This window comes from Polistes fuscatus, unplaced genomic scaffold, assembly GCF_010416935.1.
Source record: "Polistes fuscatus isolate 324 unplaced genomic scaffold, CU_Pfus_HIC Scaffold1, whole genome shotgun sequence".
In the NCBI taxonomy this organism is placed as follows: domain Eukaryota; kingdom Metazoa; phylum Arthropoda; class Insecta; order Hymenoptera; family Vespidae; genus Polistes; species Polistes fuscatus.
In genome coordinates, this window is record NW_025112997.1 from 17,495,380 (window position 1) to 17,512,464 (window position 17,085).

General features: G+C 36.9%; 1 protein-coding gene across 3 annotated transcripts; it reads left to right on the forward strand.

Moving 5' to 3' along the window:
• Window positions 1–85: 85 nt before the first annotated feature.
• On the forward strand, window positions 86–14,438 carry LOC122518197 (TGF-beta receptor type-1). 3 transcript variants are annotated; one of them, XM_043636968.1, is made up of 8 exons: window positions 86–1,460; window positions 3,333–3,444; window positions 9,144–9,352; window positions 12,046–12,279; window positions 12,429–12,659; window positions 12,765–13,105; window positions 13,181–13,420; window positions 13,513–14,438. In XM_043636968.1, exons 1-8 carry the CDS (start codon window positions 1,376–1,378, stop codon window positions 13,633–13,635), a joined length of 1,575 nt encoding a protein of 524 aa, XP_043492903.1. In that variant the 5' UTR covers window positions 86–1,375; the 3' UTR covers window positions 13,636–14,438. The 3 variants fall into 3 exon arrangements, with proteins under 3 accessions (XP_043492903.1, XP_043492893.1, XP_043492911.1); XM_043636958.1 differs by having other exon boundaries at window positions 87–1,460; window positions 12,426–12,659; XM_043636976.1 differs by lacking the exon at window positions 9,144–9,352 and adding an exon at window positions 6,954–7,108 and having other exon boundaries at window positions 88–1,460; window positions 12,426–12,659.
• Window positions 14,439–17,085: the final 2,647 nt, after the last annotated feature.

The following is a 17,085-nucleotide window of genomic DNA, read 5'->3' on the forward strand; positions in this document are numbered from 1 at the left end:
AAAGGAATTCATGTTGTATTCATATCGCTTATTTGCGTATGTAGTATCATTGAGCGCCGTCAGATGTCCTACGAGTAATGATAGAGTGCGTTATTGTAGCAGATAAGTAAGCAGTTCCAATCGACATTAGCAAATCGCGAATCGTAGCAGGGTGATTATTGTAACTAATCGTAATAGCAGTGGCTGGGTAAGAATTGCGTATGATCGGCGTAACAAAACGACGACGACGACGACGACGACGACGGTGAAATAAGAATCTTTTCTACAAGCGAAATGTTCTAAAGAGTTTGTCAGAGGTTATTAAATGTCTAGGCAGGAAAAGAGAAGTAGAATCGTCGACAAGGATAGTGGCAGAATATCGAAGTAGCGCCGAAGGTGAGGAAGAGAAGAAGGAGAAGGATCTTACATAGTAGCGTAACGTGCGAGGGTGAAAGAGACAGAGAGAAAACGGGTTGCGATGTGATGATCGTTCGATTTCGATTAAAAAGAACCGAGGGAAAGAAAGAGAGACGATAAGTCGGGTTCTTAGCTAAGAAGCAGCACACGGTTGTAAAATGGCGGCGGGGACCGGCTGTGTGGCGACTGGTAAGGATTTGGTCGCTGAACGTTGACGTCGTTTAATCTAACTAGGTCGAAAACAGAGTGATCGGGAAGGATCGTCATGATAGAAGATTAGATCCGTTAGGTAGAGAAGAAGTGGAACGGAAGGAGCGTAGGCTTGCACGATTTTCGGAGCAATTCCGCGCCGCCGATGAAAGATGCCGCATCCGTGCCGGTAGTGAACAATTGGTGGTGGCGCAAGCCGCATGCGAAAATCGCAATGTGATCCGTTTGCATCGCGAGACGAAAAGAGAAATAGACAATTAGCTCGAAGGGAAGTAAAAGGGTGCAGAGCAAAGAAATTTTGTGGTTTTTCTTTTCAGTCCGAGTCGTGGATTTATCGTACATTATCAACGGTATTGGAAGAACAGGAGAAGGAGAAGGAGACGAGTGGAGAGAGGAGAAGGGGGAGGCAAAAGTAGGAACGTTCGACAATAGAAAGATGACAAGGTCGTCGCATTTTTCGACGTCGATGTCGAACCGTGGTTGTTATTGCTGCTACCGCTGCTGTTGTTGCTGCCGATGCCGCTGCTGTCGTCGTCGCCGCCGGTGTAGTTTAACAGGAACCGCGAATGTGATCGTAAGAAAAGTTGTGGAAAGCATTGCCATTAAACGGCTCGGTGCTCGTTACGATTGAGGATTTCACTTCTCTTTTCCTCGAAATCGTTTTTTTCAACGTTGGAGGTGGAGAAAAAGGAAGAGGAGGAAGAGGAGGAAAACACTGTGGAGGAAGAAGAAGAGACAACGGTGGAGGGGGACGAGGAGGAAGAAGAAAATGAGAGGCGCGCGCGGAAGCTACTCCGCGAGTGTTCTCGCACTAGCGGTTTTTTTCTTACTTTACGTGTCATATTCCGTGGACGGTTAGTATCTCTTATTATGTTTATCGTTATGCATACATTTACACGTAGTAGCAGCGTAACGTACTCGATATTCTTTGCTCGCATTTACGTATGTACATCATATGTGTGCGTGGTGTATATGCGCGAGCGTATACGCGTGCACACATATGCGTATATATTTACGTATATATTTACGTATGTCACACCGAGCACCAACAAAGAGGGAAAACGCAGAACCGTGCGCGTTCGACCGTACGCGCCTTCCCGCTCTTTTCCCTCTACAGTCTATGTAAAGTGCGTAACGTTGCATAAGCAACGAGTCGGTTAGCCCGAGAATAGCCGATTCAATTTCTTCTCTTCGGAGATTCTGCGTCTGTAGAACTACTTATACAGGTTATGTATATGTATGCCCCCCCCCCTCTACACGCGTACTTTCCTACATTTATGCGCACTTGAAAAAATTAAGTGGGCTCGTGTAATATCGCTAGATACGTTTGCTCGATCTTTGCTTTTTGCACATTTCACTCTTCTTTTTTATATTTATCATTCCTTATAATTAATGATAACGATTAGCATAATAATCGAGTGAAATGAGTTACGATATTTGTACAAGCGATTAAAATTCACATTTAATTTTTCTTCCTTTCTGATAAATAATACAACATGGTATTTGTTTTGTTGAGACACGAAGCGTGGACATTTTTAACTGATAATCGTCGATAGAGTCGATATGCAATCTACTCGGAAAATAATATATCGCACGAGCAATCGATCGATCTAATTTGATATCCAATAAAAGAGAGAGAGAGAGAGAGAGGACATGTGTCATATTCTCGTCAGTTGTTGTATGTTCCGTTAATCTTCCTATAACGCGTTATAAGAAATTCAAACTACGAATATTAAAGTTAACGCGCGTCTACTATTTATTTGTTTGGGAATGTACTTTTTCTGCTTGTAATATATGTATATATATTCATTCATTATGCGAACGATTAACGAAAATGCTCAGTTTCTTCTTTTCCTTCTGTTGCATATATAATTATGCACTTAATAGATTTGCTAATAAGTTACATAATTATTCGCCGTTTAAATAGATCTCGTTAGGAAATGTATGTTTGAAAAAATGGAATATTCATCTTGTTATTGATTTTTCTTAATTGGAGCTGAAAGAGAGGGATAGAGGGAAAAAGAGAAAAAAGATCTAATAGCAGCAGATCTCGCGGGCGCGCAAAAAAATCTTTTATGGAGAATCAGTGGTATTATGTCGAGGCAAGGTATACTGCTTACAGAACACACGTGCATCTCTCTTTCTCTCGAATTTGCGTTGATCACTCGAATTAAACTCGTTTCCTTTACTCTAGCTTACGTAGCCCAACTACGACATAACAGTTTTACTTATCTCTCAAAAGATCTACCGAATTAGACGAATTTTGATCTTCGCTTATCTCCCTTATACACTTTTTGTTGAGGATAACTGTAACGTACGAAGAAAAAATACGTATCGTCTAATCTTTCTCTTGCTCAGAGGGTTTGTTATCAGTGTCAGTGGATTCGAGTTTCAATCTTTTTCAAGACATTTTCTACGAGTACTAAATTAGAATAGTTAACTTATATAAAGCAATTATCTATAAGATGCATTTAGAAGACAAACATTGATCTATTGGATTATATTTTATTAGCTTTATTTTCTGTTTGGAACGAGCAATCAATATTATAATAGAACGCAAGCAATAATCCTGTAAAAAGATTTATTCAACGTGAACCGATCAGGCTTCTTTCTTATAAGTCGATGATGCATCGAGGCATCGTGTTTTGGAATATCGTTGATTATTTTTGGTAGTCTTAAAGAAAATTTCGTAAACAAAAATATCATCATGTTGTTCTTTATTTCAGGATTAAAATGTTACTGCGATATTTGCCCGGATAACAATCACACGTGTGAAACCGATGGCTATTGTTTTGCCAGTACGAGCTTGGAGAATGACGTCATCACGTATGCCAGGAGGTAACGAACCTGCATATGGATTTTTTTTCTTCATTTTCATTTTTTTTCACACATCGATACAGATGTCAATGGATACGTTGAACTTCAGTCACACAAATCAATAAATGCTTATCGATCGTCGATACGAGGAGGGGCACCGTACAACATATGTATATCGTAATGAAGTTTTGCAATTTCCCGCGCGATCATTAAATTTAAATATTTTCGTAAAAAAAAAATGAAAAATTAGAAACGCAATGATTATTTTCACGATCGTCGAGTAGTGTTTCAAGTGTACTAAATGTCTAAATTTAAATAATATGAGATCTACGTCCGGTATTATATATAATAAAAGGGTTGCTTTCTTTACGATCGATTCCCCTTCCTAGGAACGTTTTAAATTCTTTTTCGGGCTAGTCGCCAAGGCACGATTAGCGACTATATTTCGGCGTAGTCGAAGTATGCTTCGATGGATACGAATTATCGTTGTTGTCCGCCGCTTGTCGCGATGGTAACGTTCCGCGTCGAATTTTCATTGACTTTCATCCGACCAACGCGAATTCGTCCGTTTGTTTCTTTCGTTTCTTTTTCACGGTTTTAAGATATTTCAAACGATAGATACTATATTTTATTATTTTTTTCTTTTTTTTTTCTTTTTTTGTTCTTTATGCATGTTGGGGGTAGCCATGAATGATATTATCTTTTTTTAAATCTATTTGGTCTATCTTCCAGAATCGTTTTCGAATCATCATGTGGCTACTTATTCGATTTATATTAACGATATAACAATGGTTATATTTATTGAAAGGTTCACGAGTCTAATTTGATTAGAAATTTGATTAGAAATTTGATTAGAAATTTGTTGGAAATAAAAAGGAACGCGAGGAAAGATAAGAAGAAGGAAGGGAAAATCGTAAAAGAGGGAGAAAAAGGAAAGAAAAAAAAAACGAATATGGCGAAGGAAAGCATGGGAGGTCGAAAGTCTAAAGATAACACGAACTCTGCCTCCGTTTCTACAAATGAAAAGTCTCTTTTCTCTTTTAATCGTTACCCCTTCGCATTGATATAATAATTCATATAAAGTCTGGGAAATTTCATGTTTAGGCTAATCGCCGAGCGTCTATGTAAAGAGTTGATCGGAAATAAATTTAGGGTTGTTTATATATATAGTTCGGAGATATTATCGTCGAATCGTTTATCGATCCACTTCAATCGCAAACGCAGACATAGGACACGTCGATGAGAGCTTTCTAAACGTCAAGCAAACTCGTAACGTCACTACGAACCAGCAAACGACGCATGGACACTGGCTAAATATTTAATGGGCTAGACGGGGATAACTTGGTCTGGATCGAATCGAAAATAACGCGACCGAGATTATTTAATTGCGAAGAACAAGCGAGAGTCGATTTCGCGTTGATCCAATATCATTGCTGCCGCCGCCATTCGTTTGCTAGTTCGATGGTCTCCTGTGAAATAATTCAATGCAAGATATCGCGTGCATATAGATCAGCCATACTCGACAGCCCCCGAAATGCACGCTCATAAATTTACCTTTATTTTTCTTTATCTTTCTTTTAACGGCAACGATTGACCCTTAGTTCCCAGCCTCGAGGACCGCGATTCTTCGTAAAAATTGCCAAAATAGGAATCGTATGTATACATTGCGCCTTTTTGCAAATAGCGAATCATTTTGAATATATTAAACGTAAGATTGTAATGTTGTGAAAGGTGCCTCGATCGATGGCATTGGTTTCCACCGGAAGAGCCACGTATCTGCAATGGTAAGCCCGGCATCTATCGTTCTCGAAGCTGCTGCGATAAAGATCTCTGCAACCGAAATTTACATCCGGATTTACTGTCTTCCGCTTCGCCGGAATTACGGCCAGGTATTCAATTTCTCGCGGTTTGATCAAACGATGCAGCCTGACGTGTGACGTGTACCTTCCTTTTTTCTTCCTCCTTTTTTCTGTGTGCCAATAATTCCATATATATATTAAATACGTCGTAGATATTTACGAGCGATCAAATCATTGATCAAGTCGTCGCGTTATCGCAAAAGAAAATAATCATTTTATTCTTGCCACTTCGAATGGAAGAGCAAAAATATGTATAGATGCATAGACGGAAACTCTATGAAACTAACGGTGCAAAAGGCGTTAATAACAACGGCAACAATTTTTCCACCGAGGTGAGATGCATTCCTTACAGTTATTCTACTCGTGGATTCACGGAAACGTTATTGCGTTAAAAAAAAAGTTCTAACAGGATGGTGCTTCTTTGACGCTGTTTACTTTTTCCTCTTTTTTTAGCGCGAAATTGAAAAATAAACAAAACGCTCTCATCGCGTAGATTTTTTTTATAGTGCCGCGCAGTATTCGAACAATAAGGTAATATTTGAATTAACAGGAAATTTAAAATATGAGAATGCCCTTTCTTTTGCTATATAAAACATTGCAATACTTACTACCGTGTTTATAATTTTTCTTTTTCAGTTGTTTTCTTTTCTTTTTTGATAGAAAGAGAAAGAGACAAAGAATCTTTGACTAACCAATTCTTCTTGCGTTAGTAGTTGCACTGTGATATCGTGTGCTCTTACAGATTCGCTCTCTGAAAGCTTTTTCGAGCGTGTTCGTTTTTTTGTCTTTCCCTTCCTTCTTCTTTTTCCTCCTTAACGAGAAAAATCATCGCGTGATTCGATGACGATCCAAACAAATTAACGTAACCAACGCCTTACACTTTTCTCTTTTTTTTTTGGTTTGTGTTAATTGTTTTATCTATTTTTTTTTTTTTCATATTTTGCCTTGCCCTTGATGGAAATTGCGTGATGCAAAAATAACAAAAAACATAGAGAAACAAAGTTTCTGGAAAGTTTAGCCAATCCTCGTAAACCCGGCTACCCCCACAGTAACGTATTTTATGTATACGAAGGAGTGTTGAGTTGCACGGTATTTTTCTTCGATCTTTCTTTTCTTTCTTCGATTGCTCTTCTTCACTTTGATTTGTTTCTTTTTTTTATTTTCTATTTAATTTTTTTATTTAATGCACCCCAACCTTCAAAACCCAACCAACCACATTTACGTTGATCCATATATTTTCTGTACAAGTTTCTTTTGTTTATCGCGTTTTATTTTTCTTCATCTACTCGAATTAACTCGATTTACGTATACGCGCATTTTGGCCATGAGATTAGCTATATATTATAATGCTATCATGAACCAACTCTTCGAAAGTTCGGTGTAGTTCTTCTTTATCGATCCTTTCGGCCGCAAATGCATTTGTATGCATTTTCCAGCATAACGAGATGAATGAAATATAAAAAAAAACAAATTCAACGTTCTCGTCGGTGAAAATCAAAAGAAATCATTTAAGATGTGTTTGTTAACGTCGCGCGTAATACGAACGAATTTATCGATTCTCAACGTAGCTTCGTTTGTAACGAGAACAAGAACTACAAGAACAAGTGTGTTCACCTTTGTTTTTCTGGTTGACCCGTTTTTGTATGAAACTTTTGCAAAATCGGCTTGAAGGTGCGTGAACAAACAGCTGTCGTCGTCGCAGCCCGAACCGCTCATCTTCTGCATGACGAGCGACTCGCGAAATACGACCTTTGTCATCGAATGCTGCAAAGTGGATTTTTGCAATCGGGATCTGAAACCTCAACTGCACCCCCGCAACAAAGAAGGTATGATGATCCGTGGGAGCTCCGGACATAACGGAAATTCCACAGGTGGCACGGGCTTTTGCTGAGATTTTCCCTTCTTTTTTTCCTCCCCTTTATTCTTTTTGTCAGCCTCGCTAATTCGTGCTATTCTAATGCTAATCTATCCTATTGTACATAGTATATTATATTATACTTGTATGCGGACTTCTTACCGTATCAAACGTTCACGTGCTTTTCTTAGATCATCCTACTCGATGCCATATTGTTCTTTGCTATTTACGAGCGGTAACTACTTTTGTCCAATTCTCGATTCAATCTGTAAATATTATATACGTATAGCATACGTACAGCATACGTAAAACTGTGACGTTCTGTGTCGTCGTCGTCGTCGTCGTCGTCGTGGCTTGCAACTGTGCGTTGCGATCAATCACGATTTTCCCTCTTCAATGTTTTTATAAACTTATTTATTCGTAATAATAAATGAAACGCTCGTGTTCCAATTATCGAAAAAGATGTACAATAAATAAATCGTGTCGTAATAACTTTACCGCAGCATATATATTCACAAATTCGAGCGATTCTTAGAATTTTATTGTTATAAGGAAACGATCCTTTCCCGTTCATTTTTCCTAGTTCATTTCCCGTTTTTCTTTTTTCTTCTCGAAACATTTTTAACGCAAATAAGGAGACCTTGCCACCTATGGAACTTCCAGTTGCTTCGCGGTAGCTATTTCCTGCCTTGTTTTACTGCTCCTATGTAAAAACTTAAAGCCATATAGCATATTTGGTAAAGTATATTTATGTATATACGCTATACGTACATTTATACCGTACGCAAGAATATATATAATGTGTACACTTTTCAAGCTGAAATCGTAATTAAAAATCGTAGCATGCTATTTTATTTGATTAGTTTAATCTTTCTATTCTTTTTGCTCTATCCTCGAAGAAAATCTTCGTTGCATCGCTATAAAAGATCTCTATCTTAGGTGCGAGAAGAAGGATATCGCAACTATTTTGTACATACACGTTCTTCTTTCAGTTCTGCTCTCCATCTTTTTCTTCTCTGTTCTTTTAATTTCTGAGTTCTTTCATTTCTCTATTAAATGTATATATGTGTATATAGTTTCATCCCATTCCTCAGTGTGATGTTCAAAATAATAAGATCAAATTTTTAGGTAGAAATGGGATTAATATTGATTAAATGTTTAAAGTTTCAAAGGACTCGATGTTCATTTCGGCGATTTCTTTACTTTGAAGGATGGAGAAAGAATTAGTTGGTTCTTTGTATAGATGGCTATCAAAACCTTTCTTATTTTTACTACGCATGCTCTATTCCTAACCTAATTAATTCGTTTAGTACTTATCATTACTACGCTACCTATTACTTATTGATATACATATTTAAACGGCGATAATGACGTAAAGAGAATGTAATATTTTCTTTAACGTATTCGAACGCTTTTTTTGGTGCTGTCCACTCTACGATATTTTAGTTTACATTTTCGAAAGAAAGATGCAAAATAATGGTCTTGTATATATTTTTGGCATTTCATTGATCGAGACATCCTGACCACCTGTGACTTCTACGCATTCCGAATTTATCCACCATTTGAAATATCTTCTCATACGTGAATTCGTCGCGATTCGTTCTTCTCGGTTCGATTTCTCGGCAAGTATTGGTAGACGACGAATATTCGATGGCAGCGTTATATTCGTGCCAAATTTGCAAATTGCAAAACTTACGCGATAATGATTCAAAATTGACGATAATGATTTTATCAAAGAGAAGTCGAACCAAGGAGGAGGAGTAGCGGCGCAGCATTCTTCTCTTCTTTCATTTAACCTTTCCATCTCCTTTTCTCATATAGTTATATAATACCTATGTATACATACACGCACAGTCGGACACATAGACGCACACATAGAAGACATACACATGTTATATATATATATATATGATATTTCGGCTAATCGTGCAGAAAACGTCGAGAACAAAAGGAGAAGAGACGTCTTTCTTAAGCGGAAATATTCGTCATTGAAACATTGTTCTCAGGTGTTACAATAAGACGTACTTCTTCCCGGCGCCCAAATACTCTGTCTGGTGTACAACGAATGGCACCCTGAATGGTTTTGCCGACATCAAGTTCGTCGTTACTTGCTGCGACCACTCCGACTTCTGCAATCGCGAGCTATGGCCCTCTTTTCCTCCTCACGAACTCGAGCCTCGACAAGGTTCTCGAAACGACAACGACCTCGGAGGAGGTACAACGAGAATCGCCGTGCGTGCTTTCCTTTCCAAGGACGATGTCTCACCTCGCGAAACGTCTTCTCCTTTTCATCCTATCTCTTTCAACTTTTATCTAAATTCTTTCTCCAAAAATGACACCTATCGATTTGGAAACTATCTTAGTACAAGGAAAATTACCTTATAAAGAGTTGACGAATAAACGTTTAGTTGCTTTTTCTTTTTTCTTTTTATTCATTCGACATAAATTTTCCAAATAATTTGCTTTTAATTACGACAATTATTAAAAGTCGTATTATCAAGTTTATGTTTCTTCCTTTTAAAACAAACCAATCAATATTGTTTTTTGTATCGTCGATTTTTCAATGCCAAAGTAATTTGCATTTACGCGATTTCTCAGAACTCGGGCGGGGAAGGCTCGGAGAGAGAATCAGGTTTCGTAAGACATAACATTTGGAAAGAGTACGCACGACGATGAGGGGAAAAATAAAGAAAGAAAGAAAAAAGATTCGGGCTTTTTTACCTTCGACCTTGGGTGCTTATGTGAAAGATCGTTTTGGGCGTTCATTTGCATCGTTCCATATCTCGTTCGCTCGTTTCTCGTTCTCCTTCACATCTTGCTTTTACCTAGCTGACTCCACACATCATACCTACGTACACACATGTATACTTGCGTTATATGTGTCACCGTGTCGGTTGACTAATACGCGAGCTCCTTGAGATTGGTTAAGATTCATCGAGTTGAAGAACATCTATTTTCTTTTTTTTTTTTTTTTTTTTTTTTTTTTTCAAAACTATCAAGGAGAACAGTAAATTTCAGACGTCTTTTCGTAGTTTTATATAAGTCGAAATAGTATGGTCGTTCTCTGTTTGCTCTACGATATCTTTACTGTCTTTTTGTTAAATAACTTTTAAGATGGAAAGTAAAATGATAGAGAGAAAGAGAGAAATTTCTGCGCTTATTGTTTTCATGCAAAATTGAAATAAAATAATATATTTGGAAAGTTTCGGGATGTTTCGACGGACCTGTGACTTTTGTATCGTTCACATCTGTTATGTACGATGAAAATATGTTGGCGAGATAACGCAGTGCTCATATGCGTTACTGTCGGATAAGATAACGATTAAATATTTTCATGGCTTCTTTTCTCTCTTTCCTTCTCGCTTTCATTTTCTCTGCTATCTCTATGTTACAACGAAAAGTAAATACTTTGCGATAACAATTTGAAGAAAATGATTTTTGTCGAATACTACTCCTGTTTACTATTTCATGACTGTTCGAGAAAGAATGTCGAAGCATACGTCGATCCAGGATTAAAAATATCTCTTTCGTCTTACGCAACCTTGTTTTCGGAGTTCCTTTCAATCCTTTTTGCTTCCTTTCAACAAGGAATAAACTCTCTACCGAATAAAATATTTTTCAGTTTACTAAATTAAATAGAATTATAGAGAATATATTGTGGTAAGATACAAAAAGACAGTAATAAGTTCATTACGAAAAGTATATCTTCGGTATGTTTCGCAAATTTCTAACAATTTTGTTATACTCCTTCTCCTGTTGTACTTTCTTAGGAAAAAGAAGATCCCTCTCGTAATTTCTCATTTCATGGAACAAGTTTTATGCAAATAAATGCTTTTAGACAATATTTTTTGTCTCACACTCATCATCAACCAGTTGGTTTTTCATTTTACATTAGTTTGAATGGGAATCATCGTATATCGTCTTACCGTTTGTATCAGAAGATCTATGTCTAATGATGGTATTGGGAGACAAAACAAAGTCGATCGATTTGGTTGAGATTTTGGCTCGAATTTATTGCGATGAGATTCGTGATAATCGTTCTCAAGTTTTTTCTCGTTGTGTCGTATTTCACTTAACATAATCCTTGTCGTTATTAACCTCTTAATTATTTTTGTATGGTGTAACATAATAATATTAACAGCATCCGCGTGCGTTAAGAAACTATGTCTTGGTGGAAAATTGCGAAGATTTCGAGGTAAGTTTGAAGGTACAAAAGCCGAAAGTTTTATATCGGTCAATACAACGATCTTTTTTCTTCGTCAAATTCATATTTACTCTGTACGAGGAGTAAGAAAGGTATCCTAGAAATGCACGACAATCTTTTTTCTAGGTATCGCAAAGGATTATTTATAAGGTAGGGTGGCTTTCGTAAACGCAACGAAATTACCAAAAAAAGCAGTCTTTTCTACGGAAGGATGTAAGAAAAAAAATGATTGTTCTCCTTTCTCATCAATCCTATATTTTCCTTTACTCTCATTACTAACAATGATAAGCATGTTTGGTTATAAGCAGATTCTTTTACGAAATGCTATAGAGTGGATCTTTGGCTTTTGGGTTTTCAGCTTGCATTTTCAGCATGCATTGATTGCTTTTCACGTATTATTTTTTTTTGTATTATAAGTGTGAATCAAAAGTTTGTGCGTTTATTCTGTTGTTTCGGATAGTGCAATTTGTTCAAGTCAATAAAATTACTTGTTATGCGAGTGAAATATTAATAATAAAAAAAGCGCACGAACTTTTGGTTCAGCCTAATATTTATCTCTTTTCATCTTGCTTTTTTTTGTTCACGATAGATGTAAGGCTTATTCGCTGAACAAATTTACCGGTTTGCCGTTCGAGAGTAAAGTTTTGATCTGCGGGCGATCTTTAGTAATAAATATAGGAAAGTCATTGTCGTCTTGTTAAAAGTGTCGGTGAACGGGGATGATACGTCGTGGGTCACTTGGAAAACGGCCTTAATGATAGCACTGCCTATAGGCTTGATCGTTCTTACCGTCATGATCATTTATCACGTACACGCGTCTAAGAGAAGTTCAGCGAGACATTTCCCAGATGATTCGATGGAGGCACCGGATCGACCAATCCTCGGAGGTGTCACCATTAGGGATATGTTGGAAATGACGACTAGTGGCAGTGGTTCGGGTAGGTCGAAATAAATTAAATTAATAATTTGCAGTATTTCCCAAAAAGATTTCATTCGAAATCCCGTCTAATTAGATTCCATGTATCATCTTAAGCGCGTATCAAATAGATTAGAATATTTTGTCCAATGTTCCTTCTCTCCCAAGTAGGTCTGCCACTTCTGGTACAGCGGAGTATAGCGCGCCAGATTCAGCTCGTCGAAACGATCGGAAAGGGTCGTTTCGGTGAGGTCTGGCGTGGTCGTTGGAGGGGTGAGAACGTTGCCGTTAAAATCTTTAGCTCGCGAGAAGAAAGATCTTGGTTTCGAGAAGCAGAAATTTATCAGACGGTGATGTTGAGGCACGACAATATCCTTGGCTTCATCGCTGCCGATAATAAAGGTATCATCAAATTCGCTCTACTAAAGTTATATAATAATGGTCCATTGTCTATGGACGCGCGGGTGGCTGGGTAATTCCCTTATTATTCGTATTTGCTGCTTCTAGACAACGGTACGTGGACGCAATTGTGGTTGATCACAGATTACCACGAGAAAGGCTCGCTTTTCGATTACCTAAATAGATCGACTGTAGATACGAATGGTATGATTAGAATGGCCTTGTCGATCGCCACTGGTCTGGCGCATCTTCACATGGAAATTGTTGGTACGCAAGGTAAACCAGCTATCGCTCATAGAGATCTCAAATCGAAGAACATTCTCGTTAAGACGAATGGTACATGCGCGATTGGCGATCTTGGATTAGCCGTTAGACACGACGTAATCACGGATACCGTTGATATACAATTAAATAACAGGGTTGGAACTAAACGTTACATGGCACCTGAGGTAATAAACGCGTCGCGCGTCTTTCCTATGTACATACCGTATGCAACGCATATTTCTTTTCTTTTGTTTTCATAGGTCTTGGAAGAAACGATAAATATGAATCACTTTGATTCGTTCAAAAGAGCAGACGTCTATGCCCTCGGTTTAATCCTTTGGGAAATTGCAAGACGTTGTAACGTTGGTGGAATTCACGACGATTATCAGCTGCCCTTTTACGATTTGGTGCCTTCCGACCCTACGATTGAGGAAATGCGTAAGGTTGTCTGTACGGACAGACAGAGGCCCTCCATACCAAATCGATGGCAGTCGATCGAGGTTAGTTGATCAAATTTTACCTCGATAATTGTAATACGTATTTGACTACACGATATAAGTAATCTTACGAATCTTTAACAAATTGTTTCAAGGCTCTACAAGTGATGTCAAAAGTAATGAAGGAATGTTGGTACCAAAATGCCGCGGCAAGACTGACTGCGCTCAGAATTAAAAAGTCTTTGGCCAACTATGGCGCTATGGAGGATCTGAAATAGAGTGTTAAGAAGATCAGGAGGGACCATTCCAAAAGTGTCAGTGTTGTAATGCTTCGCAAATAATAGGAAAATGCGATCGTAAGTTAAATGCAAAATTGTATTCCAGAAGAGTATGGAGAATGGATTTTTGAAGTCCACACGATTTACGAATTATTTTATTTATGTCTTTTATCTTTTCTTTTTTTTTTCTTTTTTTTTTTCGGAGAGCATGTCAAATTCAATCGAGAAGTAATGATTTTTGTTTACGATTAGTTACATACTTCTCAAACAAATTGGGGAACATTTGTTATATTCGAACTTCGCGGGGTTCTTTATTATTATTAATATTATTATTTTTCGTTTATCGGAACACAACAACAAAGCTAAAGTCAATCGAAAAGCTTGAAAAATGCTTTTGGTTAATCGAAGTATAATCTACGTTACATTACTGCTGTATATTTATTATAATACTATTAAGATAAGCTACATAAATTTATCCTGTAGTAACGTTTATGGATTATTATTAAGCGATAATTATAAGTTTATATGTTAGTTCGTATACGCGTGCGTAGGGGATTACTGGACGGTGATGTCGATTAACCACGAATGGTATTCCCAATATGAATAAAGATGACGCAGCGCGAGGCATCTAACTTGATTACTTCGAATAACTTTCAAATTGTACTCTAAACAAAAAATCACTTCTACAGAACTTATGTGATATTAAACATATCGCTAGAAATAATTGTTTGTTTAATGTACGATTTTAGAAGTTATTCGAGTTAAGCAAGTTGGATGCCTTACGTTGTAGTAAATATCCTTTATTTTCTGTGAAATCTGTTCTCAGATATCTTTATCATCGGTCAACACGATCAGGAATTTTCCGTTGCGACAAATTCTTTAAATATTCCGACAAAAGACGGAACGGACACCAATGTGGTGTCACCGGACGTCATAGTGTTAAAACTGATTGACTTTTGTTTAATCGAATGTGTTCTATCCATGGAGATTAAGGAACAAATCAGTATATTTTGTTTATCGAACACATTTTTATTTATTTCAAGATGTTCCAGATAGTGTTTCTATTTTTAAATACTTCCTTTATATATTCATGAAATGAAACTTATCGTCGATATTTTAACAAGTGCGAGCAGAAACCAAACTTCTCGAGAGCATGTACCGTACAATGTGTGTTACAAGAGAAATGCATATACGCAGACAAATTTTTTCTTGACGATGCAAGCGGCGGAAAGAGCTGGTATTGAGAAAAAGTAAACAAAACGTACATGCCATTTATATGTATATATATTATTTTTAACGAGTTTATCTACATTTTTTTAAATTGATCTTTTCGAAGAAATACAAGCAAGCAAGAATCACGATTTTGAAAATATTTTTATCTTATTATAATTAACGATAAAATTTGGAAACGCGTTCAACTATTTGTAATCTTTTCTTTATGCGAAATCGGGGAATAGGTAAGCGAGAAGATAAAACTCTTACATTGAAACAGAAATATTTCAAAACGATACGAATGAAAAGAGAAATTTGCTTGATAAATGGTAGTAGTGTTTCATAATGCGAAGAGCTTTATCGCAATTTCGTTGATATTGGAAGGCCTTTTATCTACGACCAGTTATATTTGCTGATTGACTTAAATATATATACATACGTATATACGCGTCCACGCGTGTAACGTTTTTAACGTAGATATAACCAAATATTTCTCTTAAGACGTACGCTTTGCAAATTGATCGCGACATGCTACGGTATTTCCCGCGAGTATGTTGAAACGTATTTCCTTTGTAACACAGGAAGGCTGATATTGAAGGGTGCTAAGCTCAAGAGCGACTGTAAAGTAGTGTGAAAGGAGGAGAGCAAATGGGTATGAGATGGTAAAACGAGAGTGGCTTGCGCGAGTATGAAAAAAAAGAAAGAAACAAGTAAACAAAGAAATGAAAAATTGCGAACGAGAGACGCTAATAATAAAAATAAAAAAGAAAGGAAAAAGAGAGAGAGAGAGAGTAAGATATACATCGGAGAATCTATATTTTCAGGAATTTTTTAATGGAATGTTACGGGAAGAGAGAGGTAAAGAGAAAAAGAAGAAGGGAATGAAAAATGTCATCATTCTAATGAGCTACAACGTATGAATTATTGGCGACGTTGTAATCGTTCTTTTACGAGCACAATTTTCTACTATTTTCCCGACGTCTTTCTTCAATTTCTCTTTTCATCTTCCCCTCTTCTTCTTCTTCTTCTTTTCTTTCTCTTTCGCGTTGAGATCGACAGACAACACGAGAGTGAGCGGTTGTTCGGTGTTTGTATGATATGTGTTGTGTATTTTGTACGACGAAAAGCAATCAATACGGACGAGAGTTTATAAATTTGGCATTGATCGAATGTACGTATGGTATGCACTAGCAAGCTTCATTAGTAATTATCTTATCCTCTGATAAACATTAATATTTTTGCTGCGACGAAATTGTTCGCAAAGCGTAACATTGTACTTTGTCATATTATGCAAATTATTAGTTTCAAACTTCGAGATAGAAAACTTTGGTTATTGGGAAGATATCGAGAATTACTATGTTTTCACCTAAAGTTCTCTTAATTTATGTCGATAATTTTACTGAGTGTCTATGAGCGTACCAACGTTCAACGTTGAATCTCTATAGTAAACTTTAGTTTATTTCTTTTTAAGGGGTTATATCCAGTTGCGAGTGCAAAAAAACACGTTTTTTAAGAATTTTTGAAGTTATACTTCTTTTGGCGCGTTTGGGAAAATGTGATGAGAGTGAAACTTATACGAGCGACATGGTAAAAATCGACATCACGAAGTTTGTCGGTATTTACGATGCGCGTCAAAGCGATTTCAAATTTTTAAAGTTTCAAAGAGACGTTTACATCTAATTAAAAATGTTTGTTTGCAGCTTACATGGAGTGAAGCGGGAATATTTCCCGGATCAACTAGAAATTTTCAGAGAATATACTTAAATATATGTACATTCCGGAAATGCAAAAAAAAAAATCGATTTTTTGAAAATTCTAACGATATAACCCATTAATAGAAGAAAAGTTATATATAAACGCAGTTCATTTTTTTTTACTGTAAACTATGAAATAGTTGGTTGAAATGAAACAATAAATAATAACTTTCGAATGATTGTAATAAAATAAAATCAGGCGAATCATTGGAAAGTCGTTGCACGCTGTTTCGTTTTTTGGAAATAGTAGTCTGGCGAAGAGTTTAATATTCATTAGAGGATAAGATACTGAATAATAAAGCAGACGACGATAATTTTGTATTGGACGAATATAGCGAGAACGATTGCAAATAAGGCAATGACTTCGTACGTAGTAGTACTCGCACGATAAGAATAATCGTCGAAGACGAAAGAAAGAAGGCGAGATAGAGATACAGATACATAGATCAAGGGGACAGATAGAGAGACAGATAATCTTCGTCAT